Source organism: Mytilus edulis, chromosome 12 (assembly GCF_963676685.1).
Source record: "Mytilus edulis chromosome 12, xbMytEdul2.2, whole genome shotgun sequence".
In the NCBI taxonomy this organism is placed as follows: Eukaryota; Metazoa; Mollusca; class Bivalvia; order Mytilida; family Mytilidae; genus Mytilus; species Mytilus edulis.
This window is the reverse complement of record NC_092355.1, coordinates 81,799,879-81,817,270: the sequence shown is the minus strand read 5'-3', so window position 1 is coordinate 81,817,270 and position 17,392 is coordinate 81,799,879. Positions and strand designations below refer to the sequence as shown.

The 17,392-nt window shown below is 31.9% G+C and overlaps 2 protein-coding genes across 2 annotated transcripts in view; both read right to left on the bottom strand.

Annotated features, from left to right (window-relative positions):
- LOC139497893 (death-associated protein kinase 1-like) overlaps positions 1 to 7,150 on the bottom strand; it is a 97,199-nt gene extending 90,049 nt beyond the window's left edge. Inside the window, exons 1-4 of the mRNA XM_071286133.1 lie at positions 7,142 to 7,150; positions 6,206 to 6,262; positions 5,907 to 5,930; positions 5,071 to 5,154 (exon numbers count right to left, since the gene is read on the bottom strand). Coding sequence (XP_071142234.1) covers positions 5,071 to 5,154; positions 5,907 to 5,930; positions 6,206 to 6,262; positions 7,142 to 7,150 — 174 coding nt within the window. The remainder of the gene's footprint in view (positions 1 to 5,070; positions 5,155 to 5,906; positions 5,931 to 6,205; positions 6,263 to 7,141) is intronic.
- The window catches only part of LOC139499213 (uncharacterized), a 327,861-nt gene that overhangs the window by 297,326 nt on the left and 13,143 nt on the right, over positions 1 to 17,392 (bottom strand). The gene's annotated exons all lie outside the window — the stretch shown is intronic.

Below are 17,392 nucleotides of genomic sequence, written 5' to 3'. Positions count from 1 at the left end.
TTATACTGCTGGTGTACAATTTGTTCTGTTCTGAAGTAACTTGCAGTTGTGTTTTATACTGCTGGTGTACAATCTGTAATGTTCTGAAGTAATTTGTAGTTGTGTGTTTTAGATTTCTTATGTACAATTTGTTCTGTTCAAAAGTAACTTGTAGTTGTGTGTTTTTTTACTGCTTATGTACAATTTGTTCTGTTCTGAAGTAACTTGTAGTTGTGTGTTTTATACTGCTGGTGTACAATCTGTTATGTTCTGAAGTAATTTGTAGTTGTGTGTTTTATACTGCTGGTGTACAATTTGTTATGTTCTGAAGTAATTTGTAGTTGTGTGTTTTATATTTCTTATGTACAATTTGTTCTGTTCTGAAGTAACTTGTAGTTGTGTGTTTTATACTGCTGGTGTACAATCTGTTATGTTCTTAAGTAATTTGTAGTTGTGTGTTTTATACTGCTTATGTACAATTTGTTCTGTTCTGAAGTAACTTGTAGTTGTGTGTTTTAACCTACTGGTGTATAATCTGTTATGTTCTGAAGTAATTTGTAGTTAGATGTTATATATTTCTTATGTACAATTTGTTCTGTTCTGAAGTAACTTGCAGTTGTGTGTTTTTTTACTGCTGATGTACAATTTGTTCCGTTCTGAAGTAACTTGTAGTTGTGTGTTTTATACTGCTGGTGTACAATCTGTTATGTTCTGAAGTAATTTGTAGTTGTGTGTTTTATACTGCTGGTGTACAATTTGTTATGTTCTGAAGTAATTTGTAGTTGTGTGTTTTATATTTCTTATGTACAATTTGTTCTGTTCTAAAGTAACTTGTAGTTGTGTGTTTTAACCTGCTGGTGTACAATTTGTTATGTTCTGAAGTAACTTGTAGTTGTGTGTTTTTATACTGCTGGTGTACAATTTGTTCTGTTCTGAAGTAACTTGTAGCTGTGTGTTTTATACTGCTGGTGTACAATTTGTTTTGTTCTGAAGTAACTTGTAGTTGTGTGTTATTATACTGCTGGTGTACAATTTGTTCTGCTCTGAAGTAACTTGTAGTTGTGTGTTTTATACTGCTGGTGTACAATTTGTTATGTTCTGAAGTCACTTGTAGTTGTGTGTTTTATACTGCTGGTGTACAATCTGTTATGTTCTGAAGCAATTTGTTGTTGTGTGTTTTATATTTCTTATGTACAATTTGTTCTGTTCTGAAGTAACTTGTAGTTGTGTGTTTTTTTACTGCTTATGTACAATTTGTTCTGTTCTGAAGTAACTTGTAGTTGTGTGTTTTATACTGCTGGTGTACAATCTGTTATGTAACTTGTAGTTGTGTGTTTTATACTGCTGGTGTACAATTTGTTATGTTCTGAAGTAACTTGTAGTTGTGTGTTTTATACTGCTGCTGTACAATCTGTTATGTTCTGAAGTAATTTGCTGTTGTGTGTTTTATATTTCTTATGTACAATTTGTTCTGTTCTGAAGTAACTTGTAGTTGTGTGTTTTTTTACTGCTGATGTACAATTTGTTCTGCTCTGAAGTAACTTGTAGTTGTGTGTTTTATACTGCTGGTGTACAATCTGTTATGTTCTGAAGTAACTTGTAGTTGTGTGTTTTATACTGCTGGTGTACAATATGTTATGTTCTGAAGTAATTTGTTGTTGTGTGTTTTATATTTCCGATGTACAATTTGTTCTGTTCTGAAGTAACTTGTAGTTGTGTGTTTTATACTGCTGGTGTACAATTTGTTCTGTTCTGAAGTAATTTGTAGTTGTGTGTTTTAGATTTCTTATGTACAATTTGTTCTGTTCAAAAGTAACTTGTAGTTGTGTGTTTTTTTACTGCTTATGTACAATTTGTTCTGTTCTGAAGTAACTTGTAGTTGTGTGTTTATACTGCTGGTGTACAATCTGTTATGTTCTGAAGTAATTTGTAGTTGTTTGTTTTATACTGCTGGTGTACAATTTGTTATGTTCTGAAGTAATTTATAGTTGTGTGTTTTATATTTCTTATGTACAATTTGTTCTGTTCTGAAGTAACTTGTAGTTGTGTGTTTTATACTGCTGGTGTACAATCTGTTATGTTCTTAAGTAATTTGTAGTTGTGTGTTTATACTGCTGGTGTACAATCTGTTATGTTCTGAAGTAATTTGTAGTTGTGTGTTTTATACTGCTGGTGTACAATTTGTTATGTTCTGAAGTAATTTATAGTTGTGTGTTTTATATTTCTTATGTACAATTTGTTCTGTTCTGAAGTAACTTGTAGTTGTGTGTTTTATACTGCTGGTGTACAATCTGTTATGTTCTTAAGTAATTTGTAGTTGTGTGTTTTATACTGCTGGTGTACAATTTGTTATGTTCTGAAGTAATTTGTTGTTGTGTGTTTTATATTTCTTATGTACAATTTGTCCTGTTCTGAAGTAACTTGTAGTTGTGTGTTTTAACCTGCTGGTGTATAATCTGTTATGTTCTGAAGTAATTTGTAGTTGTGTGTTATATATTTCTTATGTACAATTTGTTCTGTTCTGAAGTAACTTGCAGTTGTGTGTTTTTTTACTGCTTATGTACAATTTGTTCCGTTCTGAAGTAACTTGTAGTTGTGTGTTTTATACTGCTGGTGTTCAATCTGTTATGTTCTGAAGTAATTTGTAGTTGTGTGTTTTATACTGCTGGTGTACAATTTGTTATGTTCTGAAGTAATTTGTAGTTGTGTGTTTTATATTTCTTATGTACAATTTGCTCTGTTCTGAAGTAACTTGTAGTTGTGTGTTTTAACCTGCTGGTGTACAATTTGTTATGTTCTGAAGTAATTTGTAGTTGTGTGTTTTATATTTCTTATGTACAATTTGTTCTGTTCTGAAGTAACTTGTAGTTGTGTGTTTTATACTGCTGGTGTACAATCTGATATGTTCTGAAGTAATTTGTAGTTGTGTGTTTTATACTGCTGGTGTACAATTTGTTCTGTTCTGAAGTAACTTGTAGTTGTGTGTTTTTTTACTGCTTATGTACAATTTGTTCTGTTCTGAAGTAACTTGTAGGTGTGTGTTTGTTTACTGCTGATGTACAATTTGTTCTGTTCTGCAGTAACTTGTAGTTGTGTGTTTTATACTGCTGGTGTACAATTTGTTCTGTTCTGAAGTAACTTGTAGTTGTGTGTTTTATACTGCTGGTGAACAATCTGTTATGTTCTGAAGTAATTTGTTGTTGTGTGTTTTATATTTCTTCTGTACAATTTGTTCTGTTCTGAAGTAACTTGTAGTTGTGTGTTTTTTTACTGCTTATGTACAATTTGTTCTGTTCTGAAGTAACTTGTAGTTGTGTGTTTTATACTGCTGGTGTACAATCTGTTATGTTCTGAAGTAATTTGTAGTTGTGTGTTTTATATTTCTCATGTACAATTTGTTCTGTTCTTAAGTAACTTGTAGTTGTGTGTTTTAACCTGCTGGTGTACAATCTGTTATGTTCTGAAGTAACTTGTAGTTGTGTGTTTTATATTTCTTATGTACAATTTGTTCTGTTCTGAAGTAACTTGTAGTTGGGTGTTTTATACTGCTGGTGTACAATCTGTTATGTTCTTAAGTAATTTGTAGTTGTGTGTTTTATACTGCTGGTGTACAATTTGTTATGTTCTGAAGTAATTTGTTGTTGTGTGTTTTATATTTCTTATGTACAATTTGTTTTGTTCTGAAGTAACTTGTAGTTGTGTGTTTTATACTGCTGGTGTACAATCTGTTATGTTCTTAAGTAATTTGTAGTTGTGTGTTTTATACTGCTTATGTACAATTTGTTCTGTTCTGAAGTAACTTGTAGTTGTGTGTTTGATACTGCTGGTGTACAATCTGTTATGTTCTGAAGTAATTTGAAGTTGTGTGGTTTATACTGCTGGTGTACAATTTGTTCTGTTCTGAAGTAACTTGTAGTTGTGTGTTTTTTTACTGCTTATGTACAATTTGTTCTGCTCTGAAGTAACTTGTAGTTGTGTGTTTTATACTGCTGGTGTGCAATCTGTTATGTTCTGAAGTAATTTGTTGTTGTGTGTTTTATATTTCTTATGTACAATTTGTTCTGTTCTGAAGTAACTTGTAGTTGTGTGTTTTATACTGCTTGTGTACAATCTGTTATGTTCTGAAGTAATTTGAAGTTCTGTGTTTTATACTGCTGGTGTACAATTTGTTCTGTTCTGAAGTAACTTGTAGTTGTGTGTTTTACATTTCTTATGTATAATTTGTTCTGTTCTGAAGTAACTTGTAGTTGTGTGTTTTATACTGCTGGTGTACAATCTGTTATGTTCTGAAGTAATTTGAAGTTGTGTGTTTTATACTGCTGGTGTACAATTTGTTCTGTTCTGAAGTAACTTGTAGTTGTGTGTTTTTTTACTGCTGATGTACAATTTGTTCTGTTCTGAAGTAACTTGTAGTTGTGTGTTTTTTTACTGCTTATGTACAATTTGTTCTGTTCTGAAGTAACTTGTAGTTGTGTGTTTTATACTGCTGGTGTACAATTTGTTCTGTTCTGAAGTAACTTGTAGTTGTGTGTTTTTTTACTGCTTATGTACAATTTGTTCTGTTCTGAAGTAACTTGTAGTTGTGTGTTTTTTTACTGCTAATGTACAATTTGTTCTGTTCTGAAGTAACTTGTAGTTGTGTGTTTTATACTGCTGGTGTACAATTTGTTCTGTTCTGAAGTAATTTGTATAACTTTCTTTGTTTTATTCTGCTTATGTACAATCTGTTATGTTCTGAAGCAACTTGTTTTTATATTTTTTATACTTCTGTTCTTATAGTTCTAAAGTAAATTGTTGTTGTGTGTTTTATACTGCTTATGTACAATCTGTTATGTTCTGTAGCAACTTGTTTTTATATTTTTTATACTTCTGTTCTTATAGTTCTAAAGTAAATTGTTGTTGTGAGTTTATGTACAATATTCAACATTTTGAAGTTACTTGTAGTTTTCACTGTTTCACTGTGCTTTAATTTTAAGTAACATGTAGTTTTGTGTCTTTTTTTGTTCATGTACCATAAAAGGATGTATCTTCAAATGATTTTTCTATGAATTATCAAAATAAGGTAGTTTTGAATGTGACTATTTTACTTACATCTTGATTATCAATGTCTGCACCATTCTGTAGGCTTAATTTTAAGGCTTCTGTATCTCCCTTCCTAGCAGCTGTAGTAAGTTTCTGTAAGTATAACATATAAATTACATTTAATCTTGATAATCAATGTCCTTTAGTTGCCCCTACTTTTGTCTTTTTTAAGACATGTAGTTGTGTTTTTCATTCACTAAGTCCTTTAATTGCCTTTTGAAGACAAAGTCACATGTAGTTGTGTTTCATTCACTTAGTCCTTTAATTGCCCCTAGGTACTTTCTCATCCTTTTTCATATCAGCCAGTAGAAATCTCTCTATTAACTTACTTAAAGAGATACATATATAAATGTATGTAGACTGAATAAATGTAGATGTGGGATATAATAAAGCAATGAGAAGTAACCTAACAAGAAAAAAAGTGTGTTGTATCAGTCGGCTCTTTATACCATAAAATAGATTGGTCTTATTCAACTCACATGAACTTAACAATGGCAAGGGGAGATAACTTCTATATTTTTTTATTTTTTTTATGTAGAAAAATTGTACCAATATTTTTTTCAAATAACTCTACAGACCTACTTAGAGTTATAAATAAACAAGGATTCTGAAGGTACTATATAAATAATACACTATCTCCCACCACCTACTTTTAGAATCTTTTTTTCAGCTTGCACCTTGCTTTGTCCCAGTTTTGTATTTTTTTTGTTTTTGGAATAAGTAGTTTGGTAGTTCACTTAGAATTCTACTAGTTTTTATCTCAAATTATCACATACTTGTATCTAATTGTACACTAATGGGGAACAAAACTACAAATGACAAGAAGACTATTAAGTAAATCTTACCACATTCCAACTTTCCATTATAGCCTAAAAATAGAAAAGAAAAGTCATATTTAATATATACTGTTGAGTTTTAATTGAGGTATTTGTGTTATTGCCAATTGAAAAAACATGATCACTATGGGTGGTAAAATACTGACCTAATATTTTCATCTCCTTATTTCATTCAAATAATATATAATAGCATTGAAACAGTAATTTATCTCAACTTTTTTGCACTATTTAAAGTTTAATAACGAACTGAACTCAAAACCTTAAAAATCTTATCACATGTACCTGAATGAGGTACAAATGTATTCTACAAGCAGGGTGTGACTTTTCCCATCAAACACCAGAACATCTATTGCACTTTCCCAGATCTAAAAAATTCAAAAGTTTTATTTACCAGCATTAAGACACACATAAAGAACAATATTAAATATCATATTGCAGCTTCTCAAAACACTGTCTACGATCAACTAGACCAGTCAAATTAAATTCAATCATTTTTTATTCTGTATGTGCCTGTCGAAAGACAGGACCTATAACGTAGTGGATTTAGTTAGAAGCTGTGTACCATATTTGTTTTTCCTTCATTGTTGTAGTACAAAGTAGGCTGTTGATTTTTTCTTTTGAAATGTTTCACATTTTATCATACCAAGGCTATTTATAGATGAGTATATGGTATATATGGGTTTTGCTGATTGTTGTAGGCTGTTGGAGGACCTGTAATTGTTTTTATCCCCGGCTTAGTTTATATCTAGGATTATGATTGGTTAACGCACGACGTTACAAAACCCATAGCCCCTGGGTGTTGCTAACCCATATCCTCGGACGTTGCTAACCATTATCCCGGGAACTTGACTCAATCCAGTTTCTCTGTCTCCGTATTAAAAACGTCTTATATTTGACTACATGTACGGTTCTACCAGAGGTAGTACCCTACACCCGGTAAAAAATATGCAAAATTTCCAAATTTCGATAAAACTTTTCTACATTACATTTTGTACCCGAATTGCATAAAACTCGCTCGACTCGGACTAAGACCGGGGATAAATCAATATCTGCGTTCATATCCGTAGATATGGATATGAACTTAGATAACTTATAATATCTTTGTCCTATGGTTTAGAAATAATTGTATCATTGTTAATAATACCACATCTCCTTTTTATCATATGGTATGGGTTTTGCTCATTGTTGAAGGATGTTGGACGACCTATAATTGTTTATATCTTTGTTCTTTGGTCTAGGGATACTTGTATCATTGTTAATCATACCACATCTCCTTATTTTTTTATGGTATGGGTTTTGCTCATTGTTGCAGGATGTTCGACGACCTGTAATTGTTTATATCTTTGTTCTTTGGTCTAAGGATACTTGTATCATTGTTAATCATACCACATCTCCTTATTTTTATATGGTTAACAGTAAGATTAGTTGCACAGTAGAAACAAAAATTGCTAACATTCTACAAATCAACATTACCAAGCTGCTCATCAAATATAAAATAATTCCCTTCCATATAGAAGCCAAGAAAAAGAAATTTTCATTGTACAATGAGTGATGTATTATTTCAAACTATCAACCAACAGGAAGTGGCTGTATGACAGGTGTGAAAACAGGAAGTGAATGTATGACAAATGTGAAAACAGGAAGTGGCTGTATGACAGATGTGAAAACAAAAAGTGGATGGTTGGCAGATGCGAAAAACAGGAAGTGGCTGTATGGCAGATGTGAAAACAGAAAGTTGCTGTATGGCAGATGTGAAAACACGAAGTGGCTGTATGGCAGATGCGAAAACAGGAAGTGGCTGTATGGCAGATGTGAAAACAGGAAGTGGCTGTATGGCAGATGTGAAAATAGGTTATAGTCTGTATGACAGATGTGAAAACAGGAAGTGGCTGTATGACAGATGTGAAAACAGGAAGTGGATGTATGACAGATGTGAAAACAGGAAGTGGCTGTATGAAAGATGTGAAAACAGGAAGTGGCTGTATGGCAGATGTGAAAACAGGAAGTGACTGTATAACATGTACAGGTGTGAAAACTTCATTTTGAAGAAGCAGCAAATATTAATTTTTAAGTCTTTGATTGAACTGTCCAGGGTTCAAACCCACCACCTCACACACTTAAGTTGAACACAATACCACAACACCTTGAAGATCAATGAGGTGGTTTTTATAAATTGATTTGTCTTTAAAAACATATATTATACAATACATAATAATAAGATAAATACTTATGTACCTCTGAGGTCAGTCTAATTTATAAGTAAGGTTGTGCCATCATCTAAAGCATCTGTGAAAAATATAAATCATATTTACTTGTTTAAGCACGATATATATGTAAACTAAAGTATGATTTAAAAATACTTCATTCGTACTTGTTATGAATGTTTCTTATTAACATAGCAATGTGTGTGTGTTGCATGAAATATCGAAATTCGTATGATATTGTATTAAAACTGATTTTTGAGGTAGATTTTGTTTTATTTTCTATTCTATTGCATTATTTGCAGGTTAACTGATTTCAGCAAGTCAACATGGTGGCTCCTTAGTTACGAAATGTCAACTTTGGATTTGACGGAAGCTTACGTCAAAAACATGTAAATAAATAATGGCAAATGTTGGGTTTGGGAATTGAAAGAAATAAAAAGATTTTTTCAAGTGGTTATTCACGAAATGATCCATGCAAGCTACAGATTTATTAGAATGTTTGAGCTTTATCTAACAGGGAGTAAATAAGAACAGCCCCACACACAGCATACCCAACCTTACTTCTGCTTTTTGAGGACCGTATCAAAATAATTTGTGGAAGCCATAAATAGTTTGAAATTTACACATGGCATTGGACCGTGATATTGGTCAATTTTATCCCTCGCTAATGCTCAAGATAAAATTCAAATATCACTACCCAGGCCATGTGTAAATGTCCAACAATCTATGGCTTCCATGAATTATTTCTTAGTTATTTCATTAACATGAATAATCCTAAATTTTATGGCCAGATACATGAAAATGTAGACCTTGTCATATAAGGTTATTTTTGATTTGTTGACTACATATTAACCTGTACTATAAATTGACCTGTATACATCTACTATATATTGACCTGTATACATCTCCTATAGACTGAACTTTACACATCTCCTATATATTGACCTGTACACATCTATATATTGACCTTTACACATCTATATATTGACCTCTACACATCTCCATTCTTGCTTTGTTGGGTTGCTGTCTCATTGACATATATATCTCACTTTATTTTTCTATAGCACAAGTTCAATGCTTATATTTGAAGACAAATAACATTGTAATGATGTCATCACATTCTATGTGTCTTGTTTACTATAAAAACATTGATGTTATGGTATTTTTAATGTAAAAACTATATGTTGATTATCTCCCCTTATAGAGTTTGAACATTTTACATTATCTCCCCTTATAGAGTTTGGACATTTTATTTTATCTCCCTTTATAGAGTTTGAATATTTTACATTATCTCCCCCTATAGAGTTTGAACATTTTACATTATCTCCCCTTATAGAGTTTGAACATTTTACATTATCTCCTCTATAGAGTTTAAACATTTTTCATTATCTCCTCTATAGAGTTTGAACATTTTACATTATCTCCTCTATAGAGTTTGAACATTTTACATTATCTCCTGAGTCCTCCATAGATTTTGAACATTTTACATTATCTCCTCTATAGAGTTTAAACATTTTACATTATCTCCCCTTATAGAGCTTAAACATTTTACATTATCTCCTCTATAGAGTTTGAACATTTTACATTATCTCCCCTTATAGAGCTTAAACATTTTACATTATCTCCTCTATAGAGTTTGAACATTTTACATTATCTCCCCTTATAGAGCTTAAACATTTTACATTATCTCCTCTATAGAGTTTGAACATTTTACATTATCTCCCCTTATAGAGCTTAAACATTTTACATTATCTCCTCTATAGAGTTTGAACATTTTACATTATCTCCCCTTATAGAGCTTAAACATTTTACAGTATCTCCCCTTATAGAGTTTGAGCATTTTACATTATCTCCCCTTATAGAGCTTAAACATTTTACATTATCTCCTCTATAGAGTTTGAACATTTTACATTATCTCCCCTTATAGAGCTTAAACATTTTTCATTATCTCCCCTTATAGAGTTTGAGCATTTTACATTATCTCCTCTATAGAGTTTGAACATTTTACATTATCTCCCCTTATAGAGCTTAAACATTTTACATTATCTCCCTTTATAGAGTTTGAACATTTTACATTATCTCCCCTTACAGAGCTTAAACATTTTTCATTATCTCCCCTTGTAGAGTTTGAACATTTTACATTATCTCCCTTTATAGAGTTTGAACATTTTACATTATCTCCCCTTATAGAGCTTAAACATTTTACATTATCTCCTCTATAGAGTTTGAACATTTTACATTTGAAACAAATTTCAATATAGTAAATGATCCTATATAGTTCATATATAATGTACACTTACCTATAATAACAACTTGGCTGGACAAGAATCACATGGACTATAATAACAACTTGACTGTACAAGGATCACACGGACTGGACACGGATCTAATAAATACAAATAATAGATATTCAAAAGAAAAAAATGGATAAAAAAGAAAAAGACAAACAACAGTACACAAAACACAAAACTAAAAATTAAAGACTGAGCAACAGGAAACACATCAAAAGTTGGGGGTTATCTCAGGTGCTCCACATGTGGCACTTATGTTGCTCATTAATGTAAGTACACACTCAGTGATAGTTCTAATTTAAAGATAGTTTTCATTGGTTGAATACAATGTTGACCTCTTTCATTGAATGGTTGCTATCTCATTGACATTAACATCCAATCTTTCATTCATACATGTACACCACAAGTGACTTCTTAAAAACTCTTACTCTTTAAGCAACTCATTATGTAATGATTCAGGGATGATTCCAGGTGTTTTCAAATGGGTCCCTTGAACATCAAATTGGGAATTTTTATTCTAATTGGGATTTTTTTTTTAAGCATAAAAATCTAAGACGAAATAACATTATTTTCCTGTAAAAACGGAAAATGTATATTATTAAGTTTAACCTGTACACTAATGTTCATGTAAGTTGTAACATTTTGAATAATTCTGGATGGGCTCCTGTTATTACATGAATATCATTGAACATGATGTACTAGTCTATCAATTCAGCTATAGTTACCTAAGCCTATTACAAAAACATATATTTCAGCTAACATAAACCACTGAAAAAAATCATTCATCGGGTATTTTTCAACAGCAGGTCATCTCTATAAATTTACCTTGATTCAAATGGATTTCAAATTGAACTGGTCAATTGTCGAATTCAGAAAAGTAATTACAAAAGTTCATATACTTAATTGATAAGATATTTAAAGCATTGAACCAGTGATCTTTAAAATTATTTGGATCATCTTAAATCTTTTGAAATAGTTCCATTATGATGACATCGTATTTCATGAATGGTCTATCATCAACATTATTTTCAAAAAACGCTCAAACTTTTGCCTTAAATGAGGAAATAATTTCTTTTACAAAACAAGTTTTCATTATATTATATAACCGGCTCTGCTGGGCGATCTGCTTTTACGAGATCGGAGCCCATTTAACTTTATCCATCAATGTTATATCAAAATTTGAATTTGCTCTCTACCGAGGTCTGGTTTGACACCCATTTTTATCAACCTGCTGGGCGATCTGCTTTTACAAGATCGAATACTCCCATAACATATTAATCAATTGAATTCGGCTGCTAAAATTGTTTGCCACATGCTGACATAATTAAATCGTTGTTAATAAAATGTGATCGTAAACAGCATTCTTATCCGGATTTTAAAACGTTTTGACAACAAACTATGAAAAATTATAGTTGCCTTAATCGGTGACAGAAACTTTTCCGGAAATATCGATTTTTATTTTATTTTCCTGAATTGGGAATTAATTTTCATGTACATTTTTTTGGGGCCGCTGGCCTATTTAAGGGCCGCTAAGCGGCCCTAAACTATATAGTGGAATCATCCCTGTGATTGCAATGTTTTGTTTAGTTTGGACTCCCAAATGCAATTTATTTTGTAATTATGTCATGTTATTTTTTGTTTCCAATTTATTTAACATAAGTAGATGAGGGCAAAATGTTAATCCTGTTTAAAAAAAAATTAAAATCAAAGTGATGGAAATCACTCACGGAAAGATTGGAAGAGTAGCTTGAGTAATTTTAAATCATATAAAGATATGGTGCGGACAAAATAGAAATAAGTGCTGGTGTACTTAGAATTCACCAGATAGTTCTTGATTATCTCCCATTAAAGAATGTTAATATAAATTTACAACTGAAATATATTTCTGAATTTCATTTGATAAAATAAATAACCAAACGTTCAAATACAATTTGACTATAATGTTCAAAGGCAGAAATTAAACCAGTTGCGTAGCCAGGGTTGAAATGATGTGCATGCGGCTTTGCCTTTGCCCAGCGGAGCGAGGCGAAACATTTTTGGGACTATTTTATGCAGAAAATTATATTTTTTTCAGACATTGTTCCTGTAAGCACAAGTACTCCCCTAGAATCCGGCATTGGTTAGATGTTTGTTTAATTTCAAAATACCCACCAATTCATACATGTCATATAATTATATTTAAAACAAAATGTTTTTCTCTAAATTCTCGAAATTGAATGTAATTCATAGTTTATTTATTTGATCATGTTGATGTAAAAGTTTCCAACCAATCTTATATTTGACATCTCATAAACGGCCCCATCACAGCGGCACTTCTGTATAAAGGAATTGATGTGATCCCATTAATGTGTCGCAGGGGACATCATCTTAATACCTGGTGTTCGTCCATCCGGTCTTGTTTGCACTCTCATGTGTACAATTTTTGCCACATTGTTATATCAATATAACAATTTCGAAAATAAGTCCTAAGCTTTGACCTTTTGAAATATAAATTATAACGGAAATCCCATTGCATTTTCTCTGAAGCTTTTATTTCTCCTTTAAACTAAAAAGGAAAAGGAAAAACAATATTTTTTATTAGTTATTGCCCTTGTCCCTTTGTTACACAAAATATGTGCAATACAGGGGACATAGGAACTTTGTTCTTTTATTGAAAATAAAATTAATATGTGGACCTAGATAGAAACTGGAATTTACTGATAAGCCTAGGTATGATCACGCTCTATTACAGATTACTTTTTTTTCACGTCGTCTTTCATGTCACAGGAAACGATATCAGAATATGGTGGTTTAGTTGTCAGTTATGTTGTTAGTCAGTTGTGGAAGCCATCGCTCCGCTAGGCTATATTTCAGATGAAACATGTCCGAGGATCTGTGCATCATCCTCTGCACTTGCCGTAGCTGACAACATACGAAAAAAAATTGAGAACACTTTTCTGCAATTTATCATCTTGTTTTATTACATGAACTAAATTATCCTTAATAAAAGACCACGTATACTTCATCGGAAATAATTGGATGTTATATCCTAACCCTTGTTACATAGGGATACCTCCGATGATTTTACTTTATACCTCCGAGTTTAACTGCTGCGAACATATCTTTATTTATATTTTTTTTCTTGTAAAATGATGTGGATGCTTGAGCATCTGAGCATACATGCAAGCTACGCCACTGTAAACAGTTCACTTACCTTTACTAAGTAATAAATTGACTGGACTTGAATCAAATAAAAATGGACAGTAGATCTTTAAACTGAAAATATAAAATAGCTCAATTTCAGTTCTTCACATTTATATAAATATCGGTTGAACCATCTCTGAACATTAAACTCCATGTGGTGAACCAATGCCTGTGTGAATCATTTCGATAGAGTCCCTGAAGTGGATACCTTGGTACATGTATGCAGGGTTGTCAAATTATGCAAATGAATGCAACATTAAAATAATACTCCAAATTGACAATGTTCAACACTTCAAATGGTCTGCAATTTTATTTGCTATGGTCTTCACCTGCAAGGCAGGCTTCATCAGGACAATTTTATACAGACATTAATTTTGGTTCAGTTGTTATTTCGTGGCAAGTTTGATTCACACAGGCGTTGGTTCACCATGCAGACCATTTGAAGTGTTGTTGTCAATTTGCAGTATCATTTCTAAACATGTATATATAATACTTTTTTAGCTTATGACAAGTAACTTGTCATGAATGAAAGAGATTTAACCTTCCATAGTACCATACATAGCTCAGTGTAGGATTTTTTAGGACAAATTCACAATAACATGAGGGCCTGTTATTAGCAAGACTGTCTAATGGGAGTTATTTTTGTGTCACATTACTGTGCTATTAGCCAGGCTGTCTAATGGGAGTTATTTTTGTGTCAAGTCACTGTATTATTAGCCAAGCTGTCTAATGGGAGTTATTGTTGTGTCACGTCACTGAGCTACATGTATTAGCAAGGCTATCAAATGGGAGTTATTTTTGCGTCACGTCACTGTATTATTAGCCAGGCTGTCTAATGGGAGTTATTTTGTGTCATGTCACTGTGTTATTAGCCAGGCTGCCTAACGGGAGTTATTCTTGTGTCACTTCACTGTGTTATTAGCAAGGGTGTCTAATGGGAGTTATTTTTGTGTCACGTCACTGTATTATTAGCCAGGCTGTCTAATGGGAGTTATTTTTGTGTCACGTCACTGTATTATTAGCCAGGCTGTCTAATGGGAGTTATTTTTGTGTCACGTCACTGTATTATTAGCCAGGCTGTCTCATGGGAGTTATTTTTGTGAAAAATTTTGTACAAAAGTGAAAAAATGAGCATGTGTAGTGTAGCAACACCTGCATACAATGGGAAAACAAATAAAAAGAGCCTCTCGTGAGCCTCAATCGCTCACCTGGTAAAAAATATGCCATTTTGATTTTTTTCTTTTTCCTTTATTGCAATCAGTTATAATGGTTAGTTTTGCCTATTTTTAGATCTTCTTAAGTGGCATTTTGTAGGTCTAGTACTGATGATATTTTATCATGTTTATTGTCTTCTAATTCATACAACACACCAACTTACTCCCTTCATCAGGTATGATAAAAGCCCAGTGTCACATTATTAATGTACATATCCTAGATTTTTCAATTCTGGATTCAACCAAGTGATTGATGAGGTCGGACAAATTGATTTTCTTAATAAATAATTCAATGATACAATATACAATTATGGCCGGTTGAAAAGGTGAATATCCAAAATTGTCAACACGAGAAGGTTATTTCATTGAGGGCGCAGCCCGAAATGAAATAATTTTTAACTTAAGGGTTGACAATTTTGGATATTCACCTTTTCAACGGGACACAATTGTTTTATTATACCGAACTAACAGTGGAAGGGCATTTTGAACACTTACACTGTAAAGTCTATATTTTTAACCTAACACACAGACTGACTTTTGAAAATACATTTTTGTGTTTAAAATACTCGAATTTACAACAAAAGTAGAATCTTTTTGTAAAATATTGATGGCCCTGAAAAGGACTGTATATAAGAGATATCATCGGCTTCTTGCACTCTCAGCTATATTCATGTCCAATGTCTTATTTCCTCGTCTCTCAATGGGCTTCCAGTGTAATGTGAACGCTGCCATTTTGTTTATTTACGCCTGTGACGTTATTTTCATGGGAGATAACTCAAGTACAAATAAACAAACTGAAAAGGTTATTCACCGTTGAATAATAGGGTTATTCTCCGCTGGGGTAAGCTTTTAGGGTTATTCGTCCTTCATCATTGTTCATTGCAATTGAATGAAAATTAAATGAATTATTCCATGTCTCGTGATAACGTTTCACCCAATAGAATTATTTGAAATATATGTAAGGTATAATAATACATATTATACAACATTCCGTGTTGAAGGCCTCAATTTGACTATGAGAAGAACAACAATAAAAGCCTTGTTCTTTTGCTTTGTGTGTATATCGTGCATATTTATGAGGTCATAGATTTACAACCTTCATGTACATGTATGACATTAATGACCTGGAAATACATTTTCAAGAAACAATTTCTTTTTATCTATAGATACTGCATCATTTATAAAATACAATTCCTGTAAGGGGTCATATATGCATTTGACTATTCAGTCTAAGTTGATGATTTGTAGAACTTATTTTGATTGTTTTTACTTATTGAAATTTCAAAACTACGAAATCAACAAGTTATTGACATTTCAGGGACAATAACTCGAAAAAATGATAAATAATTTTTCTAAAAATTCCACAGAAGATAAACCGAGACCTCCAAATTGTCAAATTTGCTTTAACTGCTTTAGTTTTTAAGATATATTAACCAAAAACTTTCAAAATTTACTAAAAGTTGTCATTTCAGAGGCAAAAACTCCGAAACGTGTTGTCAAATTTTTTGAAAATTTTACAGGAGATACGAGAATTAATAATAATTTTGCTCTATCTGCTTTAGTTTTTGAAATAAAAAATGTATAAGCTAAAAAATGCAAATTATCCCTATGTTCTATTTTTAGCCTCATCAGCCATGTTTGTTAATGGATTAAATCACCAGATACAATTTTTAAACTACAAATGTAGATGCCCTTAGGAACATTCAGGTAAATTTTGATAACATTTTAGCCCAGTAGTTTCAGGTGAGAAGATTTTTAATTCTTTGACGGCAAACAAGATGATGGCGGACAAGGTCCCCAAGTGATGGCAAAATTATTGGTAAAGTTCCTTTACCTGAAATCTTCAACACACTTATCACTGCTTATGTTTGAAACATTGAATAAAATGGTTTCCCTTTTCGACACAAAAACAAAATATTACATAAGGCTTAAATTAAAATATTGTTTGTTTGTCCTTTACCGGCCGACCCTATTCATGCTATTAATTCGTTCCGACTGAAAATCATTTATTTGTATTTCCCAGCAATATTTTATTTTTATCTATTTTTTCTTTCCTACCGAAAATCTCATATTTGTATTTCCCGCTCAAAACTTATTTACTGGAATCCTCAGGTTTTATCTTATCATGTTATGGTAAGCATTTTGTTTTTATAAATTGAATTTTAAATAAAAATTGGACCTTTTTAAGAATAATGGAAGACCAGTCACCTTCAAGTATTTTTGGTCAAAAGTCCTGGACCTTCCATTGCTTAAAGTAAGTTTGAACCCCTGATTAATATACAACTTGAAAATTTGTATTCATGAATAAACAATTCAATGATTAGTTATTAAAATTTTAAAATCTTTAACCAGTGAATATTTGTGGACGCATGGGGTCAAAATTATTCTGAAAATATTATAAGAACGGCAATCTGGCCTGCAAGTTATATAAAAAATACATAAAGGTAAGTGCATATGGCCTTCTTTTGTCAATATATAGAAAGAAAAATATCTCCTGATTCTGTTCATGTGCGTAATGCCTTTTATCTTGCCCAAATAACCCCACAATTGACGTTTTTTAGACTCTTGTGACCCTAATTTTGTGGTCAAAAGAAAATATGTTA